Source organism: Castanea sativa, chromosome 4, assembly GCF_040712315.1.
Source record: "Castanea sativa cultivar Marrone di Chiusa Pesio chromosome 4, ASM4071231v1".
Taxonomy (NCBI): Eukaryota; Viridiplantae; Streptophyta; class Magnoliopsida; order Fagales; family Fagaceae; genus Castanea; species Castanea sativa.
Genome location: NC_134016.1, coordinates 32,372,292 through 32,398,466, shown reverse-complemented (window position 1 = coordinate 32,398,466; position 26,175 = coordinate 32,372,292). Strand labels below are relative to the sequence as shown.

General features: G+C 35.0%; 1 protein-coding gene across 2 annotated transcripts; it reads left to right on the top strand.

Moving 5' to 3' along the window:
* Positions 1-19,503: 19,503 nt before the first annotated feature.
* On the top strand, positions 19,504-24,386 carry LOC142632297 (plant cysteine oxidase 3-like). Of its 2 annotated transcripts, none has more exons than XM_075806735.1 (5): positions 19,504-19,762; positions 20,389-20,540; positions 20,888-21,050; positions 22,400-22,600; positions 23,943-24,386. In XM_075806735.1, exons 1-5 carry the CDS (start codon positions 19,555-19,557, stop codon positions 24,065-24,067), a joined length of 849 nt encoding a protein of 282 aa, XP_075662850.1. In that variant the 5' UTR covers positions 19,504-19,554; the 3' UTR covers positions 24,068-24,386. The 2 variants fall into 2 exon arrangements, with proteins under 2 accessions (XP_075662850.1, XP_075662849.1); XM_075806734.1 differs by having other exon boundaries at positions 19,507-19,762; positions 23,940-24,386.
* Positions 24,387-26,175: the final 1,789 nt, after the last annotated feature.

Below are 26,175 nucleotides of genomic sequence, written 5' to 3'. Positions count from 1 at the left end.
TTATTATTATTATTATTATTTTGAGAAACCCGGGCATACTTTTTGCAACGAGGCTAGACTAAACTAGCCCAAGTCACAACATGAACCTATACGAGTCATATTAAATACTCCATATATCTATCACTTCTGTCAAAAAAAAAAAAATACTCCATATAAGCTTCAGGGTAATTATCTCCTGTTTTTCAAAAGTTTCAGTACCAGAACTGATTCATTCTATTTTTATTGGCAATGTAAAAATGATATCTAATCCCAATTTACTAGAAGGTGATCATATGCAATTAGTAAGGTCAACAATTATATATGTTTTTTGGAGACAAAAATGCTTCATAACACCGCCAGTTCCTGTTATTGTACAATATTTGAACACAAAATCATTGGTTTCTTTGTCACTCTCTCGTGCTTGAGCTGTGATATAAGCGTTCCCATCAGCCAAAATTGGCTCTGCTACATTTATTTCGCAATTCTGCACCCAAAATACAATGTCTAATTTTTTTTTTGTTTTTGTTTTGGAGAAACAAATACAATGTCTAAATATATACAGTAATGTCAAGGGGGTTATAATATAAATTTATTACAAGTTAAATGATGTATGACAGTATGAGTGTGACAAAATATGAGTCCTATTTTTATTGTTTGTTAATTTCTTTATATTTTTACATAATTTTCTAAATTTTAGGTTAAGGTATATATTTCCTCATTTTGAGAAGTTTACTAATCAAAATAAGATTATATTGTTTTTTGTGAATCCTATAAAACTAGTTCTGTAAAACAAAAATTGGAGTCTATTATCGATAGAATACCATTCAATTTATTTTCATTCAACTGATATATATTAGTTATTTTTTGTGTTTCAAATAATCTCAGATTTAAGGGTCTACTAAGTTGTAATTCGTATGTATGCACGCAAACATTGAAAAATATTCATAAAAAGGAAAAAAATTAAAGACTTTTGTCAATATTCATTTAGATTTTATAAGTATTATTATAATTATGGCAAAAAAAAAATTGTTAATTAATATGAACGTTGTAATTTGATTATGATACTATGAAAAACTAAGGTTGACAACCATTTTTTCAAAATAATACATTAAAGTAATGAAACCGTTTGTTTATTAATTAGGATTAAAAGAAAAACAAAATTGAAATTAGTACCCCAAGTTTTTTTGGGGCAACTGTGGGAGGGGGAATCTGACGAGCAAAGGTACGAGGCATTAAGACATTCCAAAGAGACAGTTGGACCTCACTCTTCATCTAACTGGGCCCAGCCTAAATGAGGTAGCCAAATGCCGAAAAATGAATAGTGTTTAGTCTGAGGAGTCCGAGGAGCGAGCTTCCCTTGAGGAACCAGGGTCCCAATACAAAACCAACGTGATAGGCAATTGAGGAGGGGAGTAGAGAGATGCATGCAAGAGAAGAAGGAACCTTCTTGATAAAGCACCCATCTCCTCCTCATTAAATGCACTGTACCAACCCAACTTGCCGCATTTAATGGCAAAATGACCCCTAAACAGTGTTTTTACAGCTTATAACCTACTCTACCACCACCAGCAAGACACTAATAGGACAAGTATCCAAGTAAGGATCCATAGTAACCTAGGTGGAGGGATGAGGCCCCAGCTACTATAAAAAGGAAGGAGGCATGTAGACACTTCATTTTGTATCCGGTTAATAAACTTTAGTTCTCAGTCCCAATGATGAGCTTGAAATGTCTACAAAAAGTAATTGAAGTTATTTTGATAGTTTTGAAGTAATCACAACTCAAATCACTTTGAAAACAATGTTGAAAAATGACTTTTGCTCACTGTTTTGACTATAACTTTTGATCCATAAAGATTTTGGAGTGAGGTTTATTTCATTTAAAATTAGACATCTTGGGCTTCAATTTGAACATAACTTTTTCCTAATTTGGACTTATATTGAGTGAGTTATGACCGTTTGAAGTCAGGCCAACTCAACAGTCAACATTAAGGTTTTTGGGGACGCATGCGTACACACACAACGTTCTAGAACTTCAGAACATCATTTTTTAGAGCCCAAAGCCTCCCTCTTTGATGGCCCCTGGCCCCTAGACCCTTTAAAATGTCCAAACCCCTCTAAATGAGTTTGAAAACCCTCTAAACGAGTCTAAAAACCTAGTTTAAACATATATATATATACAGCCTTATGCCTCCAAATCCAAATCCTAGTGAGAGAGAGTTGATATTTCACCTAAACTCTTCCAAAAATATTTTCTAACTCTGAATTTTCTGCACATCAAGCACTAAACACATTTTTGGCTCTTTAAAACCTCTCTCTCTATTACTTATTATGGCAGAAACTACTGATCTCATTCCAAGAAACGTTTTCAATTTTTCTTTCTAAAGCTTTTTCAAGAAAATATTTTTATTTTGAGTTGTGATTACCTATAAACTATTGAATCTTTTGATTTCCTTGATATCTCATTGAATCTTGTTGTGTAGGCACTGAGGGGCCAGTTAAATATCAACCAAGTTGTGTCTCATAAGCAAGGTGAGTCTCTCTTCATGGCTCTTCCTTAATTTAGGGTTTTATAGGTTGTGTTCTTTTTGTCCTTAACTTGAGTTATTTATTATACATACTTAGAAATAGGATTTGACTTGTTTGATTTTGTTTTGTTGTATCTCACCGTATTTTGATTGGAGAGTGAATGATTGGATATATTGATGAACATGTTTTGACATGTTAAGTGTTGCTCTTGTTTGTTGCTAGATCCAATGCATGTTTTGGAATAGATTATGTTTTGTTTATCTTTGGTATCTTTATTTTTAGGTTGTTTAGAAGTATGCTAGGGTTTGCTAAATTCCGATTTTGTTGCTTGCTTTAAAACTATGTTTTTGGGAGTATGTGTGCACATGCTCTATGCACACTCCCCTAGAAACACAGATTTAGGGTTCTTGATTATTGTTTGTTTTATTTAGTTATGATTACATGTTTAGGTCTTGTTGAGTCTAGTTTTCACATGTTTAGCATTAGGATTAGTAGAATAACATGTTTCACATGCTTGGATTGATAGATTGATGATTAGGGTTTATATCTTGGTTGAATCACATGAACATGCATATGAACATGAACATATATTGATGTATAGGTGTTATGGTGCTATGAGGTAAGTGAGGTAAGTCATGCATAATTACATGAACATGCATTTGATTTGGTTGATGAACATGGTGAGATTTCTTGATTGATGAACATGATGAATGTACTTGATATTAATGCTTTGTTGATACTACTGTGTTGTGATGTGCTTGATGCCATTGGATATATATTTCTAGATGAATGGTAGGGTTTTATGCTATGGATGAGTGTGGGACATATGCTATGTTTGGATTTTAGATGCATGTTAGCGTGTGTGAGTTTATAATAACATATTAGAGGACCCTTTAATGGGATTAGGATTTGGAACTTAATAAGTGGAGGCCAGTCTACGGGTCAGGTGGGGTTGGGTGCTTAACACCTTCTCATCCCTATACCTAAACTCCAGATACGTGTTCTAGTAAAGATTAGTCCTTCTACAAGGGCGTTATATTTATGGTTCTTAGACCTAATCTAGGTGGTGACTCCATTTCTTCTCTACCCTGGTCCACTCGGCCAAGGCGTACTTCACCCGTTGCGCCCACAAGGCTCCATTAAGAAAGGGGAGAGAAGATTGAAAAGAAAAAGAAAAAGTGAAATCAGAAGCTTTGTAACCGAGAATTGAATATTTTATGAACTAGTGATCCTCAGACTAATCCGAGAAAGAGTTAATATAAAAATCTTCGCCTTTCTTACTGATGATCTCTCGTATACCTGATGACTTAAGAATTGGACTTCTTTTTAAATTGCTTAACAAAACCATTAAGGCCTAAAAAGGTTGACCTTTATAACCTACCTCTATAAATTAATTGTAATGGACCATCATACAGAAACTATCCATCTAACTTGGGTTGGGTAGTTGACCCTACAACAACCGTTAACAAAATCCATGAAGAAATATTGGCTAGTTATTTAATTACTTTGAAAATATGTATTATTAAACAAAATATATCACATTGTGAAGTAAAAGTTTACACAAACATACAATTTTGAAGTAAAGGTTTTGTATTGTTATACTTTGTATATCATGATTAGTGGGGTACAAAGACAAAACACAAAATGTGAGACATAGGATTTGTATTCCTAAGAGCAATGGTATTAGCTTAACAAAAAATTTCTCTAGGATAAGAACATCATTTTCGTATTTTAGCTAACTTCTTTTTCTTTTCACCTGCAACAACTTTTCTTTATCACAATTATCAAGACACTATATATATATTGATTGATTGAGAAATGAACAAATGTTCCCTAAAGTCTAAAGATAGGGAACAACTGTAGTAAATCCTCATTTTTGGGTAGAAATGGGTATAAAAGCATTATGAGCAAGTTACTTAAAATCTATCCCTATTATATGATAAAAACCTACTTTTTCTATATTAGCTAACCACTTTTTCTTTTCACCCACATTAGATTCTTTACTCTAAGGTTGCGTTTGGTACACTGAATATAGATTACATTTGGAATAGTAATCTTTATTAATGGGAATAGAAAACATTGTAATGGAATAACTATTATTATTCATAGGTTTGGTTGTTACATATGGAAAGCTTGCAAATGATGATGTATAAGGAAACTTTATATTTTTGGAATTATTTTAATTTTAAAACCTATTATATGCACTAAGGAATAGTTATTACATCCATTTTAAAGAGGAAATGCTATTCTTTAATTTAAAGAATAGTTATTCCAATGTAATAACTAATCCATGTAATAAAGATGCAACCAAATGACCGAATTGTTATTACACATGAATAATTATTCCATTACAGGAGCTATTACAGTATACCAAACGTACCCTAAACCTTTTTTTTATATATAAATAGTATTCCTTCATTCATTTTTTTTTTTAATTCCATTCCCTTTTCGAAACACCCACTTTACTTTATCATAGATACTAAGACACAAAAACAATAAACAAATATTTAGGGAGTGAATAGTGCATTCCTAAAGATAGGGAGCAATTGTGGCTAAAACCCCATATTGAAAGGGAAATGACCAAATGGGTAAGCTGATGTGGGTAGATTTTTGGGTGTTTTTGGGCTTTGGTTACCCATATTCACCAATGCTCTAATCTTATGTAAATAGGACTGTAGGTGCTTTTTGGTTTTGGTTATCTATATTCACCACCTATTTTATGTAACTTGTTATCAATGTTCTTAAAGTGCTCAATTGTGATGCGATGGTCTTACCTAAGTGAGTGTAATTATTATTGGGAAATGCTAACGAATGTCTTTAGGGCATTGTTTAATAATCCATTTAAAGAAAGTTTTTATGGGGAAAGAAAGAAAAGTAATTAATGTTTTGACAACTTTTTTCATTTTCCATAAAAGTGATGTTAAAACTTTCCTAAAATAGATTGTTAACCAATGCCCTAAGGGCACTCGTTAGCATGATCCATTATTATTTTACTTTAGTTTTCATGTTGAATATTATGAATGTATTACTTGACATCAAAATTAAGAAAAATAAAATAAAAACTTGGCATCAAATTAGATTATAATTAGAAGATAATTTGGATTGGGTTTTGATCATCTTTGTTCTTCTACTTTAATACATTATATATGATGTGGTTAGATAAAAGAAATCCAATGTTTTTTCATATGATGACATGTATTTGTAATATTAATTATAAAACGTGTAATGCATAAAACAATTTTGAAAATCTGCATACATACACACACACACAAATTAATAGGTAAAACTAAGAGAAAATCCAATTAGGTTCTAAATTGGATTCCAATTGTTGTCTAATTTTGCGCCACGTGTCCTATTTAAGTTTTTTTAAAAAATTTGTATTTTTGTTCTAGGTGAGTTAATGAGATGCAAAAGAAGAAGAGTCTAATATAAATAAATCATAAAGAACTCAATAAAAAAAAGAGTAAACTTCTGTGTATATCCAAAAGAAATTAAAATAAAATAGAGAGAGAGAGAGAGAGAGAGTGAGAGAGAGAGAGAGAGAGTATAATTTGAATCCATATTTGTGTGTAATTGTGATTTTTTTTTAATTGTACTATGCATATGCTCGAGTTAATAATAAAAATTGTTTTTAATTATAAATGCACCTATGCATTTGCATAGGTTATATGCTAGTATATATTAATAGGCAAAGCTGAGAGAAAATCCAATTAGATTTTAAATTGGAATCTAGTTGGAATTTAATTTTGCGCCACATGTCCCATCTAATCTAAGTTCTTCAATTTTTGTGTCAAATGAGTTAATTTAGTGTGAAAATTGGGTTTCAATTAGAGTTTAATTTTGGGTCACGTGTCTTATCTAATCTAATTTTTTAAAATTTTGTGTCAAATGAATTAATTTAGAGTGGAAAATGATGGGTCTAATAAAAAAAATTATAAAAAACCTAATCATATATTTGACTCTATATAAAAAATTAGAGAAAGAGAGAGTTCGAATGATTTTATATTTATGAGCCAATTTTTTTTTTTTTTGTATAACTAAAAAAAATCAAATTTATAAGTCATTTATATAATATACCGTGACTATGTACAGTCTATTACTAACTAGGTAATATAAATTGTTTAGATTTTTGTTGTTATTTTTTCTCTAAACTAATGAGCATATTTTTTTTATACTATTTCGATTCAAATTTTTTTATGTGAAGATATTGAATGTAACAAACTGTAATTGAGTTGAACGATTTTATGCACCTAACCCCATTCAATTTAGGAGATACTATTTGACCAATTTATTATTTTATTTTGTATTATATTTAGTAAAATTTCACAAACAATAATTTTGAATTGATATTGTATATGTAGTATCTAATAGTAATTTTCAAAATTATATATATAATAGAAATGTAATGAGAAATTTGGCGTAGTAACTAATATCACAAAAATTGCAAAGAAAAACTATTTTCATATCTCTAAATGTCCTAGACAAACTATGTCTTATATGTTTAAAAACCCAAACTAACACCAATAGTTACATGTGTGTGTGTGTGTGTGTGTGTGTGTGTGTATATATATATATATATATATAAAGTAACTCCAAATTCTCATTTGTATTAGTAAAGAAATTAATATCAAGAGTAATGTTCAGACCACCAAATTAGGCATAATTTTGTGCCACAACTCACTGAGTTGTGATTGGCAAAGGTGTGATAATGGGCCATGTGACGAGTGGTGGCGAATTGTAGCACAAAGTTATGCTCAATTCAGTGGTCCTAGCATTACTCTAATATCAAACCTAATAAATTTACTAGCCACCACCCCATATGAAATCTATGACACCTTCAAAGTAGCATTGCTCAAAATAGTGACGACCTTCCCAATCAATCAGTGTATCTTGCAGGCTAATAAAGCTGCAATGATAAACTGATACTTTGTCTCCTTGAACAAAAGTTGCTGGTGCCCATGTAACTTTGCTCAACAAACCCATTGGTAGTGATGAGCCAGATAATTCCCTTCGTCCAGGCTGGACGACCACAAGCGCCTTAAAACCGGTATTTAATGTGGAGCTGTTGAACTTATGATCGTTGGGGTCTTCATGACTCATTTAAACAACACCAATGGCTAGAAAAGGAGAAGCCCTATTTAAGCAATGCCATACCTCAGGCAAAGGTACATTCACACATACATAGACACACAAAAATCAGAGTTCTTGTCATTATCACTACTTTATTTTTATCTGACTTTGCCATCAGAGACCCAAAGGGTGTTTGGTTTGAGACTCTCTCAAAACTCAAAAACAATAACTCAAAACTCATTATACATCACTCATCACTCATTCTCGTTACTCATATCTCAAAACTCTATCTCAGCAAAAAAATCAAAACTAAAAATTTTGTTTGGTCCATAACTCAAACCCGTCTATCTCATTTTTATTACTCAACTTTTTCACTTTTTGGTGGAGCCCACAGCCTGCACTTTCATAATGGTCATGTGTCTCTCTCTCTCGATTGTGACCTTCTCTCTCCTTTCACCCAAAATTTGTCTTCCTTATCTCTCTCTCTCTCTCTCTCTCTCTCTCTCACACACACACACACACACACACACCAAATGTTAGAAAAAGTCCATCAGCTCTACTCTTCCGCCTCCATATCCACAAGACCCATCTCTAGCAAACCCCTAAAGAAATTTCTCAAGGCTCACTCTTGTCTTCGATTGCCCAGTTTCTACTGGTGTGTTCCATTCCTTTTTTGTTATACAGGCTATGGTGTGATGATTTGCTCCTCTTCCTTTGTCTCGAACTAACCCCAAAATCCAAAAATTGGCTGACACCCATATCTAGAAAATCCCATTTTCCTTTTCATCTCGCCCAATCGTCGATAGTAGTCCCAGATTCCACGGTTTTTTTTGTGTCCATTTCAGCGCTAGGGCCTATGTTCTATCTAAGTTTCCCTTATTCCTCTACCCCGAAAGAACCCCAAAATCAAACAATGGGTCATCCCTTATTTTCCCCACTTAATATTGTTTGTTGCCTATGCTTGTTTAGAAACTTGGTCCTAGCAAACAATTTTGGTGGAAGTGTAGTTATGGGTCTAGAGAGAAGAGAGGAAAACAGAGTGAGGCTGGTGGTGTATGTAATGTGAAGCTGGAGGAATTTGGGTATTTGGTTTCTTTAACATTAACAATAAAAGCATGGAATAGTTTGGCTTGGTGTTTGTTGCCTATGCTTGTTTAGAAACTTGGTCCTAGCAAACAATTTTGGTGGATGTGTAATTATGGATGTAGAGAGAAAAGAGGAAAACAGGGAAGGGCTGGTGGTGTTTGTAATGTTAAGCTGGAGCAAAAGTAAAAAAGATGAAAAAGCTTCCAATGGTACTGATATTTGATGTGACAAGTCACTGCAGTGGGGACCACATGGTTCTACTAATTTACGAGAATGCCATGAAACTCATATTCTAAAAACTGAAAGCACATCTCCACCTGTTCTCAGTTTTCATTCTCATAACTCAAAATTTTGAGATATGAGTTATGGAAACAAAAATTGAAAACTCAACCAAACAAAATTTATCTCAGTGGGACCCACGGCTTTTGAGTTTTGAGTGATGAGTTTTAAGTTATAGAACTCAAAACTCCTCAAACCAAACACCCCCTCAGTGACCGACACCACAACGATGACTATTTGAGCAAAGCTTCCTTTTTAGTTTCGTGCAGGATCATTGACGAGCCTAGGCTACACTTTGTCTGGACGATCAATTCGACTGACGATTTTGGTATCATCAGGTAATATAACATTGTCGAATGTATTCAGTTAGGAAAATAAGGAAATAAATTTTTTTAATTTTTTAAATGATTTTTTTGAGTGTAAAACTGAGTTAATATTAGCCCTTTTTTTCGTTATTTTATACTCTTATTCTATTTACATGTTTTAAAATCTCAATTTTTCTAGATTTAATTATATTTTTACCAACATTTAACACACATTTTATGATGAAAATTCTTGAGGTACTTAACATTGAGTGTAATTTCACGGGCCATAAAATTATCTGCTAACAACTTGAAGGTCGAACTTTCCAATGAGCTCCCAAAATCACCCCATTGGATCATAATCAACATTCTATTCTCCTTCAAGAATAATGTATGGTTTGTTTTCAAAGATTTCAACTTTTTGACCTGACATTAAAAGAAATGAAAAAGAAAAGGTGTAATACACTTTTGGTCCTTACATTTTGATCTTATTTTTATTTTGGTCTCAACGTTTTTATTTTATCGCTTTTAGTTCCTAAAATGAAAACAAGTTCCCTTTTAATCTCTACCATCATCTCACTAACAAAAATAGTATAGGTGGCAAATGGACTGCACTGTTGGCAATTATGAAGCTGAAGTGGCCATTATAATAATAATAATAAATTTATTTTGCATTAAAAAATTCCATGTCAGCCTCCACATCAGCTCTTAAAATTTAAAAATTAATTCTTCAATTTTAACAAATTAAAAAAAACAAAACAAAACAGAATTAAAACACATGAACACAAATCCAGAAAATTCAAACACAAGAACACAACCCAAAACATTAACAATAACTTAGCATCAAACTATCTCTAGCAAACCTAGAAAAACCCAAAGTAATTATCCAACCTATCACTGAAATTTCTCTGAATAAACCCAAAATTTTCTTGGGAAACAAACACATAAATCCAAACACCATACAACAATACAAACCCAAAAACACCATTCAATCCATGAGTATCACAACCTTCACTCCATAAACCACCATTCAATTTGTGAGAAGAGAGCTTGAGATAAGAGAGAGGCGAGATTGAAGAGACCTTCACATTGAGAAATGAAGGAGAACTGCCCAAACACAACCCAGAAATCAATCCAAATACAAAATCATCTCAAAATCCTTTTCTCTCATCTCATATCCTTTCTTGGACAACCACCATGATAGACAGCACTCCAAGATGGCACCACCACCAGTAGTGGCCGCTACTCCTCAGGTAATCTCTATGCCTCTCTTCTTTCTCTCTCATCTCAGATCCTTTATCTCTCTTTTGCTTGTTTTTGGTTGATTCAATGGTTGGGTTTAGTTGTGAGAATTCATTGATTTTTTCTTGGACTTATGAAGTGGAGTTTTGTGCATGAGGGTTTGTGGATCTGTGGGTGTGGGTTCGGTTCAGAGAGAGGTGAGGTTGAAGTGATTTTGAGGCTGTAATGAATGACTAGAATGAAGCATAGAGGAGCAGATTTCTGAAAATTTACGAAAAATTGTTACAAGTTTTTTCCTCAATCTTTCATACTGAAAATGTAAAAAAAATTCTTCGTTTTTATATTAAATTAAAATTGGGAAATTTAAAAAAAAAAATTGTTTTAATTTTTTAAATTTAAATTCTAACGTTGCATTTTTTAAATGCCAAATGGCATTTTTAATATTATTATAACCACCACTTTAGCAATTTGTTTGCCACCTAGAATATTTTTGTTAGTAAGCTAATGGTAAGGACCAAAATAGAATACATTTTTCATTTTAAGAACTAAAAGTAGTAAAATAAAAAAGTAGAGACTAAAATAAAAATAGGCGTAAATGCACTCTTAGTTCCTACATTTTGAACTTTTTTTTTTTTTCTATTTTGATCCTTACATTTTCATTTTAGCACTTTTAGTTCCTAAAACAATTAATGCGGAATATTTTAGTCCTTGCCATCAGCCAACAAACGAAAATAGTCTACGTGGTTGACAGAGAAATTAAAAAATATTAAATAAAACTTATGTGGCATCATCAGGTTGGACATGTGGGTTTCCCGCTCATTTTCCTTTTCACATGACCTTCACATGACAGAGTACTCAACAACCTATGACGCATGGATGCAGAAAACCCCCAAATTGGAATATGAAACCCTAGATTAACATTAACATGAAAACTAGGGATGACAATGGGGCGGGGCGAGGCCGAAGGATGGGGTCTTCGTCCCCGCCCCGCAAGGTTTTGTCTTTTCCCATCCCCGCCCCGCCCCGCATGACTAAAAAAAACTTTATCACCCTATCCCCGCTCCTTGGGGCCCTGCGAAGCCCCACCCTACCCTGTAAAACTCTACTTTTTGTTAATTTTCCCTACAACTAGTATAATTTTTTTTTAATGAAACTTATTTCATTAATAAAAATATAGTTGAAATTACAACTAAATTTATCCCATCAATCAAATCAATTTTTAGAAAAAAAATTGAATAATATATCCAATTGTATAACAAGACAATCATAAATAAAAAATAAAAAAATCTCATAGTATAACACATAACAAAATAAAGGCAGAGAACTGCATTTGGTAGAATAAAATAAGCTAATATTGATATGTTTGTTTAATATAGTAGGGTTTTAGGGTATAAAAAATTTACAATTATAACACTTAGCAACGCGGGGCGGGGCGGGGACGGGGAGGGACGGGGCGGGGTGGGTCTAAAAAGTCTAAACCCATCCCCGCATCGCCCCGTGGTACGGGGCTAAAATCTTGCCCCATCCCTGCCGCATTATTTTTTGTGGCAGGGAAAACCAGTGCGGGGCGAAGCAGGGAGGGGCAGGTTAAGCGGGGCAAGGAAAAATTGACATCCCTAATGAAAACACCATCAACCTCTCTCTCTCTCTCTCTCTCTCTCGAAGCTTTAGATGAACTGAAACCATCAGCCTCTCTCTCTCGAAGCTACCATCACCAACCATTTCCTCCAAAACCCAGAAATGGTTATACCCATCTGAAGCCAAACACCCAAACTTATCTCCATTCCTAAAGTTAAACCCAGCTCCGTTCCTAAAGCCAAACACATCTCCATTCCTAAAGCGAAACCCATATCCATTTCTTGTAATTACAGAGAAAAGAAAAGCATTGAGACCTCTGACTTTGTGAAAAGGTATTAAATCTCTCGCTCTCTCTCTCTCTCTCTCTCTCTCCTTATTTATAGCTTTACAATATGCATGTTGGTTGGATCAATGTTTGATACATGTTTTGACCAAATTTTGATTGTTTAGTATTATACCCTTACTTTGTTTTGTGACTTTTGACCATTTGTTGGTCCTTGTATGTATGTGTTTGCTTGTGGTTTCCAATGTGGTCCTTGTGTTCCCCTGTTGAAGAGAGTTAAATAAGCCTAATATTATTGTATAAGTGTTGTTTTGTTAAATAAACTATTGATAACTATGCATATTTTTGTTTTAGTATGACAAAACTTTTTTTTTTTTTTGGTTGAGAATAGTATAATAGAACTATTGAAATAAGTGATGTGTTCTTGTTTAAATAAGTACCAAAGTTGTTGAATGATTGCTATTTTGATTTTTTAAAAAAAGTGTTGTTTTGGGTTATAACAAGCATTATCTAAATGGGTTTGGTGGTATGTTGCATGCATAATAGATTATTTTAATAAGTGTTGTGTTGTTAAATGAGTGTTGTTTTATTAAATAAGTGTTGTTTTGTTCTATAATTAGCATTATTTAAATGGGTTTGGTGGTATGTTGCATGCAAAATGTAGGCTTGTCCAACAAAACCGAAGACCCGACCCACTAGGCCAAACTGACCAAACCCAAACTGTCCGCCGTCCGACCCGACTACTTAGTGGTTGGCTGCGAGTTCCTACCATCCTAAACCGATTCTAGTGGGTCAAGTGGCGAGTCTTCCCTTCCAAAACCTAATCCACCCAACCTAACCGTGATATATAATCTTTAGTGCTCAAGGTTCTCAGTTCTCTCATTCTTTCTCAGTCTTAAGGCTCTCTCTCACTCTCTCAATCTCTCAACATCTTCGAATGTGCCAATCCACATTGATATCTCAACATCGCCGAGCTTTCAACCTCCATCATCACCAATTTGCGTAGAGCTCTCAACCTCCATCATCACCAATCTGCATCGAGCTCTCAACCTCCATCATTGTCTATCTGTGCCGAGCACTCAACCTTTATCATCGCCAATCTGTGCCAAGCTCTCAACCTCCATCATCGCTGTTTGGCGCTAATCTCTCAACCTCCATCATCACCAATCTGCGATTACTCTTCCATTCACTATCGTTGATCTGCAATCTCTACCATTAACCATCTCCGATCTACGAGTCAAGGTTGTAGTTTTCGGTAATTTTCTCTTTATTTCTTTGTTTCAGTCTCATGCAAGTCCAGTTTCTATTTGTGTTCTTTGGATTTGTGGGTTACTGGTGTTTGGGTTTGTAGATCTGTTCTTCAGTGTAGATTTGTTTTCTCAGATTTGTGAAATTTGTGGTCTTTGTCTTTCGGTCAAAATCGGATCCGACCGGTGTGCACCCGAGCTTGATCCGACTCGACCTGTGATTTTTCACAGTTGGCAGTGGATCCACCGCCCTGCCACTAGACCACATCGGGTCAATTCCAAGTTAAGTACAAACCCGAACCGATTTGACCCATGGACACCCATAGCAGAATGGATGACCTATGTAGTATGTCTGTGCATCATGGTGGCTACTTTACTGAGAATTCTCAAAAATATGTGGGAAGTAGAGTAAATGTAGTTGATAATTGTGACCCTGATAGGTGGTCTAAGGTTGAGATAAAGGGTATATGTAGGGATTTTGGGTACACCTCTGTTAGCTGGCTGTGGTATAAAATGCCTGGTATGAACCAAAAAAGGGCAAAATTCCATTTGGTTGTTGATGATCATGATGCCATGTTCATGAGAAATTTAATGAGGGGTCATGAAAAGATTCACGTGTATATAGAGCACCAAGTAGATGACCTTATACAAGTTGATGAAGGTGAAGATATTGGTAAGTATGTGCAGCCATTGGCAGTGGAGCAAGACCTTATAGGTTATTATGATAGTGATGGTAGTGAACATGATAAGAGTGAATTTTATAGCTTTTATGATAGTGATGATATGTATGCTAATGATGATAATGATAACAATGAGGATGAGCCCATTGAGGTAGATGTTGAACAAGTGTATTCTAGAAGAGTAGGTGGAGGACCTATTATTGAGGAGGTTAATGAGGATGATCTTATTGAGGTAAATGCTTCTCAAATGTATTTTAGGAGAGTAGGTAAAGAACCTATTATTGAGCACCCATCTGAGGATTTTCATGTAAGTGATAGCAGTGAGAGTGGGGGAAATGATGGTGAAGGAAGTGACCTAGAAGATGAGGCAGAAGTGAACCCTGGTCAAAGGGACTTTGTTGAAGACAGTAGTGACAATTGGGATGCTAAGGATGATGATGATGTTGAACTAGGCCAAATAGGTGGTGGTGTAATGAACTCTGATTTTTGAGAGTGAGGAATTGCATAATCTTGATGAATCATCATCTAATGATGAGATTGGGTATGATAGTGATAATAGGATGATATAAGTACACATGTTGGGAATGGAAGGGGACAAAAACATGAGAAAATGAGGAACTTCCCTATGTTTAAGCCAGTAGCTAAGGCTGAACATTTATATTTTGAGAAAGATATGTTGTTTACTACACTTAAACAATTCAAGAAAGCTATAATTAAGTGTGCAGTTCATGATGAATGGGTGATCAAATTTGCTAAAAATGATCAGTTGAGGGTAAAAGCTATTTGTGAACCAAACTGCAAGTTTGTAGCCTAATGGCTAGATGCTGGCCATTCATTAGTTTGGATGCCTACCATTTGAAGAATAAGTCAGGTGGTTAGTTGATTACTGCAATAGGTAGAGATCCTAATGAAGAGTATTTCCTACTTGCATATGCAGTAGTAGGCTGAAACCAAAGACTCTTGGACTTGGTTCATAAATCTGTTACTTGCAATAGGTCAAAACATAATATGAGTGTTTATATCAGACCAGCAAAAGATGTGTAGTTTTATTATTATTATTATTTTTTGTATTCTACATAGACACTTTGTATGTTCAGTTACTAACTTTACATATTTATTTGTGATATTGACAAGGATTGGTGCAAACTTTCATTGAGAACTGGCCACGATTTGAACATAGGATTGGTTGCAAACATCTCTATAACAACTTTAAGAGGAACCATCCTGGAGTTCTTATTGGAGAAATGTTTTGAAGAGCAGCCAGAGCAACTTATAAACAAGAGTCTGATAGTGTGATGGATGAACTAAAAGAAATTGATGTTGATGCACATAGTTGGTTGCAAGCTCAGTCAACAATGATATGGGTCAGACACGTGTTCAGTAAGGATGGTTTGACTGATATCGTACTAAACAATATGTGTGAGAGTTTCAACAGCAGGATACTTAAATTCAGGTCTTGGCCTATAATTAGCATGGCATGATTCTTTGTGATCACCTACAGTTAATTAGATTCATTTTTTGATACATGTAGTTGGTAGGATGTTACAATTCATATCTAATGTTTGATTGTATTTGTATGTGATTGCAGATTGAGTGCATCAGGCTATAACTTATGACTAGGTTTCAAGAAAACAGTGAGAAGATTATGAGAGTAGAATCAGATTTATGTGCCAAAGTTCTGAAAAGATTGCATAAGGAAAATATGGCATGCAGTAGATGGCTTGCTTGTTGGGCAGGGCGGACATAGTTTGAAGTTAAAAATGGTCTGCAAAGCTTCACTGTTGACTTGGCCATAACACACTGCAGTTGTAGAAAGTTGGATATAACTAGCATACCATGTTCTCATGTAATCACCTACATATTTTTCAACAGACAAGATGTTAAGCAGTATGTTAACAAATGTTTCCATGTCTCTACATCCAAAGCCTGCTATAAGCCAATCATAGCACCTATTAATGGGCAGAATATGTGGAGACCCAGTGGTATCCAACCTATACAGCCTCCCATCAAAAGAAGACCACCTAGCAAGCCTAAGAAGAAGAGAGCAAAGGAACCTAATGAACCAACAAGTTGTAGAGCTGGTTCCAAGCATTGCAGGGTCTGTGGTAAACTAAGTCATAATAAAAGAAGTTGCAAGAATGAGGTTGGAGGGAACTCTTTATTGCCAGGTACCACAAACATAACTAGCACAGCTAATGAGGTAAAATATTAACATATCTATGAATCCCTTGCACTTAACATAATCTATATTAACATATGTGGATTTGTTGCTTGTAAATCAGCAGAAGAAGAAACTCTTCCAAACTAGGTGCACCAAATCAGGCCAGCATGCACACCTCCAATCCAAGTGCACCATCTCAGGCCAAGAGAAGCTTATCCAATCCAGGTGCACCAAATTAGCCCTCCAAATCAAGTGCTCCATATCAACCCTCCAATCTATTTGCACCATCTTAGGCCAGCAGAAGCTCATCCATTCCATTTGCACCATCTCATCCTAGCATGCACACCTACAGATCAAATGCATCACCCAGCTCAGGCAGAAAGACACAAGTTCCAAATGCACCACCTAAATTTAGTAGAAGCAACTCAAATCCAAGGCAAAAGAAAAAAAGGGTGGTCACATCAAAGACTCTCAATGCTTCTAAGAATGAATCCAAATACATGGAAGCAATCAAATTTGCAGAGAATCAAGCATTTGTGCATGGTCCAAGGAAATGAAGAGAGCAGAAGTTTTTTATTTTTTATTTTTTTATGAATGGAAACTTTTTTGTGTAATTCTGCAATTATGGTTGTAATTGATAAGAATTGTTGAATAATGCCCTGCTATTTGGGTCAACTTTGGTACTTGACTATGGATCGGTTTGCCCTTGTTTTGGTTTGGTTAAACATGGATCTTTTGTATTGCTTTGGTGTTCATAGCAATGAGAAGCAGTCGTTGATAATTCAGAAGTTGTCTTTGTATTGACCTTTGTTTTGTTTTGGCTAATCTTGAATCTTTTGCATTGCTTTGGTGTTCATTGCAATGAGAAGCATTTATATTTAGAAGTTGTATGTGTATTGGTAGTCATATCAATGACAAGCAGTTAATGGTAATTCTGAGTGTGCATTTGTATTAACCTTTGTTGTATGTATTGACACTAGTTAAACAGGTTTTACTAGTGTCAGTACTGTTAGTCAGGTTAGTGATAGTTTCTACAAATATTGCTAAACAGATTATGGTCATTCACAATATTTACCATTACATAACACAACACTATCACACTACCAGTCCAGACATTTAAGGAACAAGGGTATTCATTTCATAACATTCATGTACAAAAACACCAACAAGTGTTTCATTGCTAACTAATCATACAAAAAATTTCCACACTGCTAGCCCTACATACATTAGCAATTACAATATATTGAAACTCCCCCACCTATGTAACTTGGTAAAGAAATTTCCACCACCTACCTACTCAAGTGTGATAATCTATTGCCTTTACTATGGGATAAGCACCTTACCACGATCACATATTTCATCATCATGCCAATAGAAGAATTTACACTTTCACCCAACCTAAAATGCAAATCAAGCACTGAAAAATTAACATCTATAAACTAGTGCAGCAAAAAAATTAAACAAAAAAACTAAAACCCACTAAAACAAAATACTAAAATTCAAATACCCAACAGTTTGGACAACCATAAAACCTTCTGTCGGGATTATCTACTATCCACAAAATGACTAACACCGATTTTTCAGAGCAGTAGACCTCAATAAAGCTCTCCTCCTCAAGCTTGAACTGGTCGAAAAGCTTGCTTCGATCTGATCTAAGGCTTCGAAGTTTGCTTTGATCATGATTTTGGGATATGGGTTATGGCAGATCAGATGCATCTAAGGTTGCCGTTTTTTGTGGGACATGAGTTAGGGCTTCGGGTTCTGATTTGGGGATTTTATTTGGTAGTTGATTGAGTACTCTATCACGTTAGGGTCATGTGACAAGGAAAAGGGGCGAGAAACCCACGTGTCCAACCTGATGATGCCACGTAAGCTTTATTTAATATTTTTTAATTTCTCCATCAGCCATGTATACTATTTCTGTTTGTCGACAAGGACCAAAATATTCCGCGTTAATTGTTATAGGGACAAAAAGTGGTAAAATGAAAATGTAGGAACAAAAAAAAAAGTCCAAAATATAGGAACTAAAAATGCATTTACCCCATAAAAATATAGTCAAAATGTAGGACCAAAAAATGCATTTAAGTCTTATTCAATTTATTCACACTTGTGTCGTGGTCGAACCTTACAGAAGGATTTTTTTTTTTTAAATAACTATAAAAGTCAAACAATTTTATTAGTTAGCAACGTTTCAAAACTATTTAGGAAACTAACAACTCGAGTATGTTAGACTCGATTTTATTGTAGCAAATCGAGTTTAAGAGACTTGATTTTTGTGTGCTGGCATGACTGAAGTGGACTAAAAGATCCACGTGAAACTCGAGTCTTTAAGACTCAATTTCTTGTTCACCATCACTCTTTGTTCCTCAATCAAATCGATCTCTCTCTATCTGCACCTAACTCAAAGAGATCTCTCCATAGATCTCACTCACTGTATGGTTCAGAACCGTACCTCAACTCAGCTCAGCTCAGTTCAATTCCAATCGCTCCACCATGGCTCCTCCCACGCAATCTCAGCGCTCTTCTACCTCCATGCTTATGAGTGCTGAGTTCAATTTGATTGGGCGTGGAAACCCTAGCTTTATGCTTCACTTCAAGCCGCAATTTGGGAATTTTTCAATCAAGAAGTCGCAGTCTTCGGTTTTTTATGGGAAGCTTGTTAAGTCGCTAAACGGCGCCGTTCCGGAGGACCATTCGTTGATTGAGGTCGTGGAGAGGCCGTTTATGAACAGTGCGTTTTTGGGGGCTTGGAAGAAGGGAGTGGACGGCAGATGAAGAAAAAAAAAAAACAAAGAAAGAAGGAAGAAGATGACGAACAAGAACTCGAGTCTTTAAGACTCGAGTTCCACATGGATCTTTCAGTCCACCTGTGCTCTGCCAGCACAAAAAAAATCGAATCTCTTAAACTTGATTTGCTACAGTAAAATTGACTCTATCATACTTGAGTTGTTACTTTTCTAAATAGTTTATAAACGATGTTAACTAACAAAATTGTTTAGCTTTTATAGTTATTTTTTTAAAAAAAAACCCTTACAGAACTACCCGAACCACGTAAACAAAAGAGGGAATTTCTACCAGACTTTACACGACACTCTCTCTTTGTCATAATTTTTCCTGAACCATGCTTTCAAAATTCCACAAGGCATCCGATAAGGCTAGGAGATTTTTAGAAAACAAAGCTACCTTGTTCGTTAGGAACCTAACCATGACTAAGAACACCTCCAAAGTTCAGGCTCTCTATGACCTCTGCAACGCCACCTTCACTCCCTCTCCCTCTGGAGCATCCCCTCCCTCTTCTCAAGCTTTACAGAATCTCTGTTCTCTTCTTGGTATTTCTCATTTTCTTTCTTTTCTTCTAGTTTCATTCTCTTTTGTATCTAAGTTTACATCTTTATGTGCACTTTGCAAAGTTTGGCTCAATTATGGAAGTGGGTATTGCACATTATGTCAATTTGTTGCGAGTTTGCTGTGTTTTGATTGCAGATTTGAAGAATTTTGTTTTGGGGGTGCTTAATTGGGTATTATAGAACTACAATCTGAAGTTAGTATTAAAATCAAGATAATTAAAGAATGGAAAGAATGAAAATAAAATGCTTGTTAAGAAAATTTTTGGTTTCTCTCAGTTGGGGATGCATTTGGTATCCTATTATAGGGGTCTTATCGGGGTTAATTGTTTTGGAAATTACGATACACATCAGTAAGGATGTAATAGACATGGAATTGGACCATTATATCGACTTTTCAATATGCATTAGCGAGTTCTTTTAATTGATGGATGGAGCTGCCTATTCTAAGGATAGTTTTACTCAATACATTATTAAATTTTATGAAAGATTAGAGATTAATGAATCTTTATGCTTCTAACACAACATTTTTCATGTATTTTTCTTAAAGATTTTGTTGTAAAATGAATCTTTATGCTTCTAACACATTATTGATTTTCATTCTATTACAGACACATTTGGTCCAGCAGATGTTGGGCTTAAAGAGGAACTATCAGATGATGATCGAGGACATGGAATTTTTGGACTTAACCAACTAAACAGGGTAGCACGATGGGCACAACCAATAACTTTTTTGGATGTATATGAATGTGATAGTTTTACGGTAAGCTCAGCATCTTCTTATTCTGAATGAAAATTTGTTTAAGCCTGTTGTGCATGCTCATCTCATTAGAAGTTTGTAATTCTCAGTTTTCTGTTACAGAACTTTAAAATATAAGTGCATAATGTTTTTGCCCAATTCTTTTGATTCGTTCTTATTTCGATCATTTATCAGAACTTTCTGTGAAATTTGTGTAAAGATTGGCTCTTAAGATCATTTATCAGTAGTTTCTAAACCTGCCTCTTTGCATGCATGCCTGAAGTTATCTGTGTGGCCTGTGTGCATGTGACAAGCTGTTTCAAATATAATACTCAAGTATTGAGTACGACTGTTTTACTTTTCATTTGTAGATGTGTATATTTTGCTTTCCTACTTCTGCAATTATTCCACTCCATGACCATCCCGAGATGACTGTTTTTAGCAAAGTTCTCTATGGCTCTATGCATGTGAAAGCTTATGATTGGGTTGAGCCTGCCCAAGTCCAGGAAAGAAAAGGACCTAGTTCCTTTCCAGGTCTGTTTTCTCATATCATTTTCAGCTTGTCACAACAGATTCTAGGACTTACTTACCTAAAGGCGATTATGGCTTGATTATTATGTATATCCCTTGTGATTATGCACTTTTATACTATGGGGCTTTAACCTCTCAATTCCCTGCACTAATGGAAAATTTTAATTGTAATTTTAAACTGAACTGGGAACATAATAAGTTTGATGTTGACTCAAAAAGGGGGGGGGGGGGGGGGAGGTGTTAAATTGAGGCTGTGATCTATGGACTTATTTAGAACACAAAAAAAATCCCAATATGCCTATTTTTCATATGTTTCTCTGATCATTGTGTTTAGATTTTTATTTTTATTATTATTATTATTATTATTATTATTTTTATTAAAAAAAAATTACTTCCTTGTCAAATAAATGAATGGTGGAAAATAGGCTGACCTACTCTGTTGAGGATCCATAGACAAAACCAAAATTTTAGGACTAAGGCTTAGGTGCTGTTGTTGCTAACAGCTAACTGTAATGTTAAAAAAGGAAAATTGCATGCTAATAATCTGAAAGTTACAATTCTCAGCTCCAAGTTAAGATGAAAAAAAAAAAAAACCAAAGGTAGATTATCTTTTGTTGAGTTTTCATTAGAAACAGTGTATATTATATATGATAAGAGCTTTTCTCTTCTTTTCCCATTGTCCGATACCTCTAGTTGTAGATGCAAGTATTGTATTCGTAATGCGTCATCTCAAATGGTAGGTCTGGTTGCTATATTGGTTTGCCCTAAACAGCACTTAATAAGTCAATTTAATACCCATGGGCTAAATTTTACCCTGTTGGTTGGAGGCTTGCAGCTGCTTATATATGATTTTGGTGTTATAATATGCCATATATCAGCCAATTAGATTACTGTTACAATATTGAACACTTGCTTGTATGACTTCACTGTCCACATCATTGTGAAACGTGGGCTTGACTCTGCAATACCCCTTAGTTGTAATCACCAATCCCCTGCCAATAGCTGGTCTGCATATCTCTAATTGAGGCACTGCCACCTTTTAGTGAAAGAGGGATAGCAATTTCAATCTTCTTGTATCACTGTCAATCATCTGAAAAGTAGCTTGATTGCTATTTCCTCAACTGTGAAGCAGCCAAATCTCATGAGTAGGATTGACATTTTCTTGTTATTGGGAATCTGAGAGGCCGTATCACTCATTAGCTTATTCAAAGGATCATAAAGTCTTAGCCAACCCCAAAATTTTGGAACTAAGGTTTGGTTGTTGTTGTATATTGTCTTGGATCTTGCTCTTGATTTTCAGATATTGAGGGTCAGTAGTTGGAAGTTTTGATGAGTTCTTCTATGATTTGCAGTAAGATTGGCAAAGTTGTCAGTTGATAAAGTTTTAACAGCACCTTGTGGGACCACAGTTTTGTACCCAAAGAGTGGTGGTAATTTGCATTGTTTTACTGCACTCACCCCTTGTGCTGTACTTGACATCCTCTCACCTCCCTACAAAGAAGAAGCAGGCAGAAAATGTAGCTACTACCACGACTACCCCTACTCTACCTTTTGTAAGTATCTTAAAGTAATTCAATGTTCTTTTTTTTTCCCTTTTTTTTTCCTTTCTGTTGTGCCATCCTATGATTGTGCAAATATAGCTCTGTAATCCATACTTCATTTTTTCTTCTTCCTCCCTTTTATTATTATTTTTATTTAATTTTATGGAATTTACATAGAGAATCCCAAGGTTTCACCCTGATTTCAAATTAAACCCCAAGTTTCTAATTCTTACGATGTTGGAGAACTATAGCCTGTGAACCACATTGACCCCCCCCCCCCCCCCCCCCAAAAAAAAAGTGTGTAAAATAGATACATTAACAATAAAAAAAAAGTATATAAGAAAAAACACACAAACAAAGAAAAGCACTAATATATTGATATCCAGAAAAATGATAGATTGCATTGAGGTTGCATATCAGAACACTGCAACACCCCCAAGGCAACATTGTTTCAAACATGTAATTGAAATTGGGTTGCAATTAATCTATAGAAAATAACATTTCAAATTAATAATGGTTGTATATTATTAATAGTTAATCTAGAGAAAATTTCTATTCAAACCAATCGATATCTAATGTTATCACATACAAATTGAAACATAAAAGCCCAAATTAAAGAAAATATTGGAACTTGAAAATTTAAAATAGTCTTCTATTAATAAAACACTAACACTAGGGACTGGGGGACGAAAGTCCTCTGAGAAACACCACCACCACTTCAAAAGCTAGTAAACAGGTTGACCGACGGCAAAATTCTCATGAACTATTCTTCTTGAGTTTTAGAGCTATAGCTCCCGTAACTACCTGTGTCTCTGATTGGTTCAGCAACACCACCTCTACTTGACTTCATAAATTTGTTCATATTTAATTTTTGATTTTGTGAGCTAGAGATTTCAATATTATCAATAGTAGGGTGGAAAACCTTAAGAGAGGGAATTTGACGGAGAGAGAGAATGTTTTTAGACAAAGCTTTCCTCCAAACCAGTTTGAAATAATCTTCTCTAATCTATTACGTGACAATTTAGATGACTATCCATGTGTATTTTAATAAGACGATCCATTAATTCATCTAAACAAGTTACATGACTATGAAATTAGTGATATGATTAACATGACCATGACATGCTCTATGGCCTTTTTTCAGTTTTTTTGAATGCCCCACATGAATGTCAGTGCTCCATTAGTCACAGCTGCGAAAAGTTGCAACTTTATAAGTACACAATTGACATAGAAATAATTTAAAGGTTTAATTTAAAATCAAGATCAAACCTGAGGTCTTCTATTTAAGTTATCATTTTTTCTTATATTAAATGAAAACAACTTGGGTGGCTTGTTGAACATGTTAATGCAGCAGCAGGAAATGGATCTTTTGTAAGAAATGGGAAAGAAGAGGACTATGCATGGCTTGAACAGATAGAAACACCAGATGATCTCTATATGCGCCAGGGAAAATATGCTGGACCAGCCATTCAGTTCTAGCTGTCTCATCAATTTTGTTTAGCGCTCAATTCTCATTGCGTTTTGTTCAAGCTTTGGGCCATAGAAAATGTAAATGCCATGTTTGCTGCCGTAGTCTTGCAAAATAGGTACTAAAATGCTGATGCAGTGTGCTTTATAGATGATTACCCCTTACTTTCATGAAGAAATACCGGAAGCGGAATATTCACAGAACTGTAACATGAAGTCATTTGGAAATCCATCTATATTCTCCAAGTTAACTGGCCATTTTTGTTAATGTTCAAGGATTTCAATTACGTCAATCATGATGTTATGTTTATTTTTTATCTTTCTTTATCAACCTGGGTTGTTACAACACTATGCTCTTTCTTTCTTTCTTTAATTTTTCATAAAAATAGATATAATTAATTTGAATAAATTACTCCAACCTCTCCGGTCTCCTCGAATATAGCAAAAATGCATGCACAATCCTGCTATATTTGAAATTACTCAAACGTTTCTTGACCCTTCACATGTGGCATACATTGGAAGTCCTCTTTGCCAGTTATCTTTGTTAGTCAACTATGATGGATGTGGAGTGTTGTCTAAATCACACACACACACACACACATATATATATATACACACCTTTATTTTTAAACTTGATTTCTTCTCTTTTTCTTTATTCCTAACAAAACGTTTTATTATTTATTTTCATTTTCATTGAATCTCTCTCTTACAACCATTGCTCTTCTGAGCTTTGCCTTCCAAAACCTAACCACAACATAGCAAGCCTATATATATGACCCAACCTTATCAATAGTACACATCCATAAACCCAAAATGCCCAATCCATCTTCATCAATGATCCACTCAGCCACCCAAAAACCAAAAGTCAACCCACAAATAAAACCTCCTTACAAAGCACAGGGCTCAGCCACCACACAATGTGGTTGAACTACAAACTCAAACCATATATCACACCCCATCATCGAAACCTCACACAAAGCCAGCATCCTTAAACTCCAAATTACCCATCTTCCTGTCCACAGCACTATCAACATTGACCTCTTATTTCTTCTATACTGTCACTTGCTCTTGATTCATAGTTTGTGCAAAGCAAAGTCCCATCCTTCTGTTCAGTTTTGAAGCGTAGGTCCTTTGTTTCTAATACATCACATGGTTCTCAGCTTTGAGTTGAAACACAGTAAGTGACCTTTGGTTCACATTGAAGGAATAACGAGCTATTTCCTACCATGAGCCTTAACTACTCATATCTCTCCTTCTGATGATAAGCCTACTTGTTTTTCTCGGGCCGTCTGTTGTTCAGAGTGGCATGTTGCTATGATTGATACATTTAACGCCCTCCTCAAACACGGTTACAAGTGGACACTATTGAACGCTACAGAGCTGACTTTGTAGTTAAGGGTTTTCATCAACAACACAATTTTGATCTAGACTGAAATCTGTTTTAATTTGTTGGAGTTCCTTCCTCTTGATTCGCTTCTAATCCAATTGCTTGATGCTAACTTTACAATAAGTTCACCAACTTGAGAACCATCACCATCTTGCTTCATCTTTATATGTGTCAAGTGAACACTAGTCACCTACACTCTTTATCGCACATCAATGTAGTCACTAGATGATCAAAAGGTATGGGGAGTGATGCTAAAAAGAGTAACGCTTTATATTTGTCCTCATAATTCACCCCAAAACTTGACAATTGGGTGTTCAACATGTTAAAAATGTTGAGAGGCTCCAACAAATCTAAACCCTCCTTCATATGCAAACTATAAAGTTGCTTCCTCACATACAATTTGTTTGTCAGTTCCTTTCTCATATAAAGAACTTCTAGTTTTTCCCAAGCTCCCTTTGCGGTTGAGACGAATAGTGCTAGCTGTTTTCTCATTCATCTCTACCCATTCTTCATCCTTCACCTATTCCGGTTTCTTCTCTTTCCCAAGCAAGGCCTTATGAACTCCTTGTTGAATTAACAGATCCTTCATCCGCCTTTGACCACACAATTTCTCTACCACATACTTTGTTCTTGACATCTTTAATGTATTCAAAAGATTGAATCCTCACATTGCTCTGATACTCTTAGACTCAAATCAATAACAATAAATATGGAAAATATATAACAAGCACGT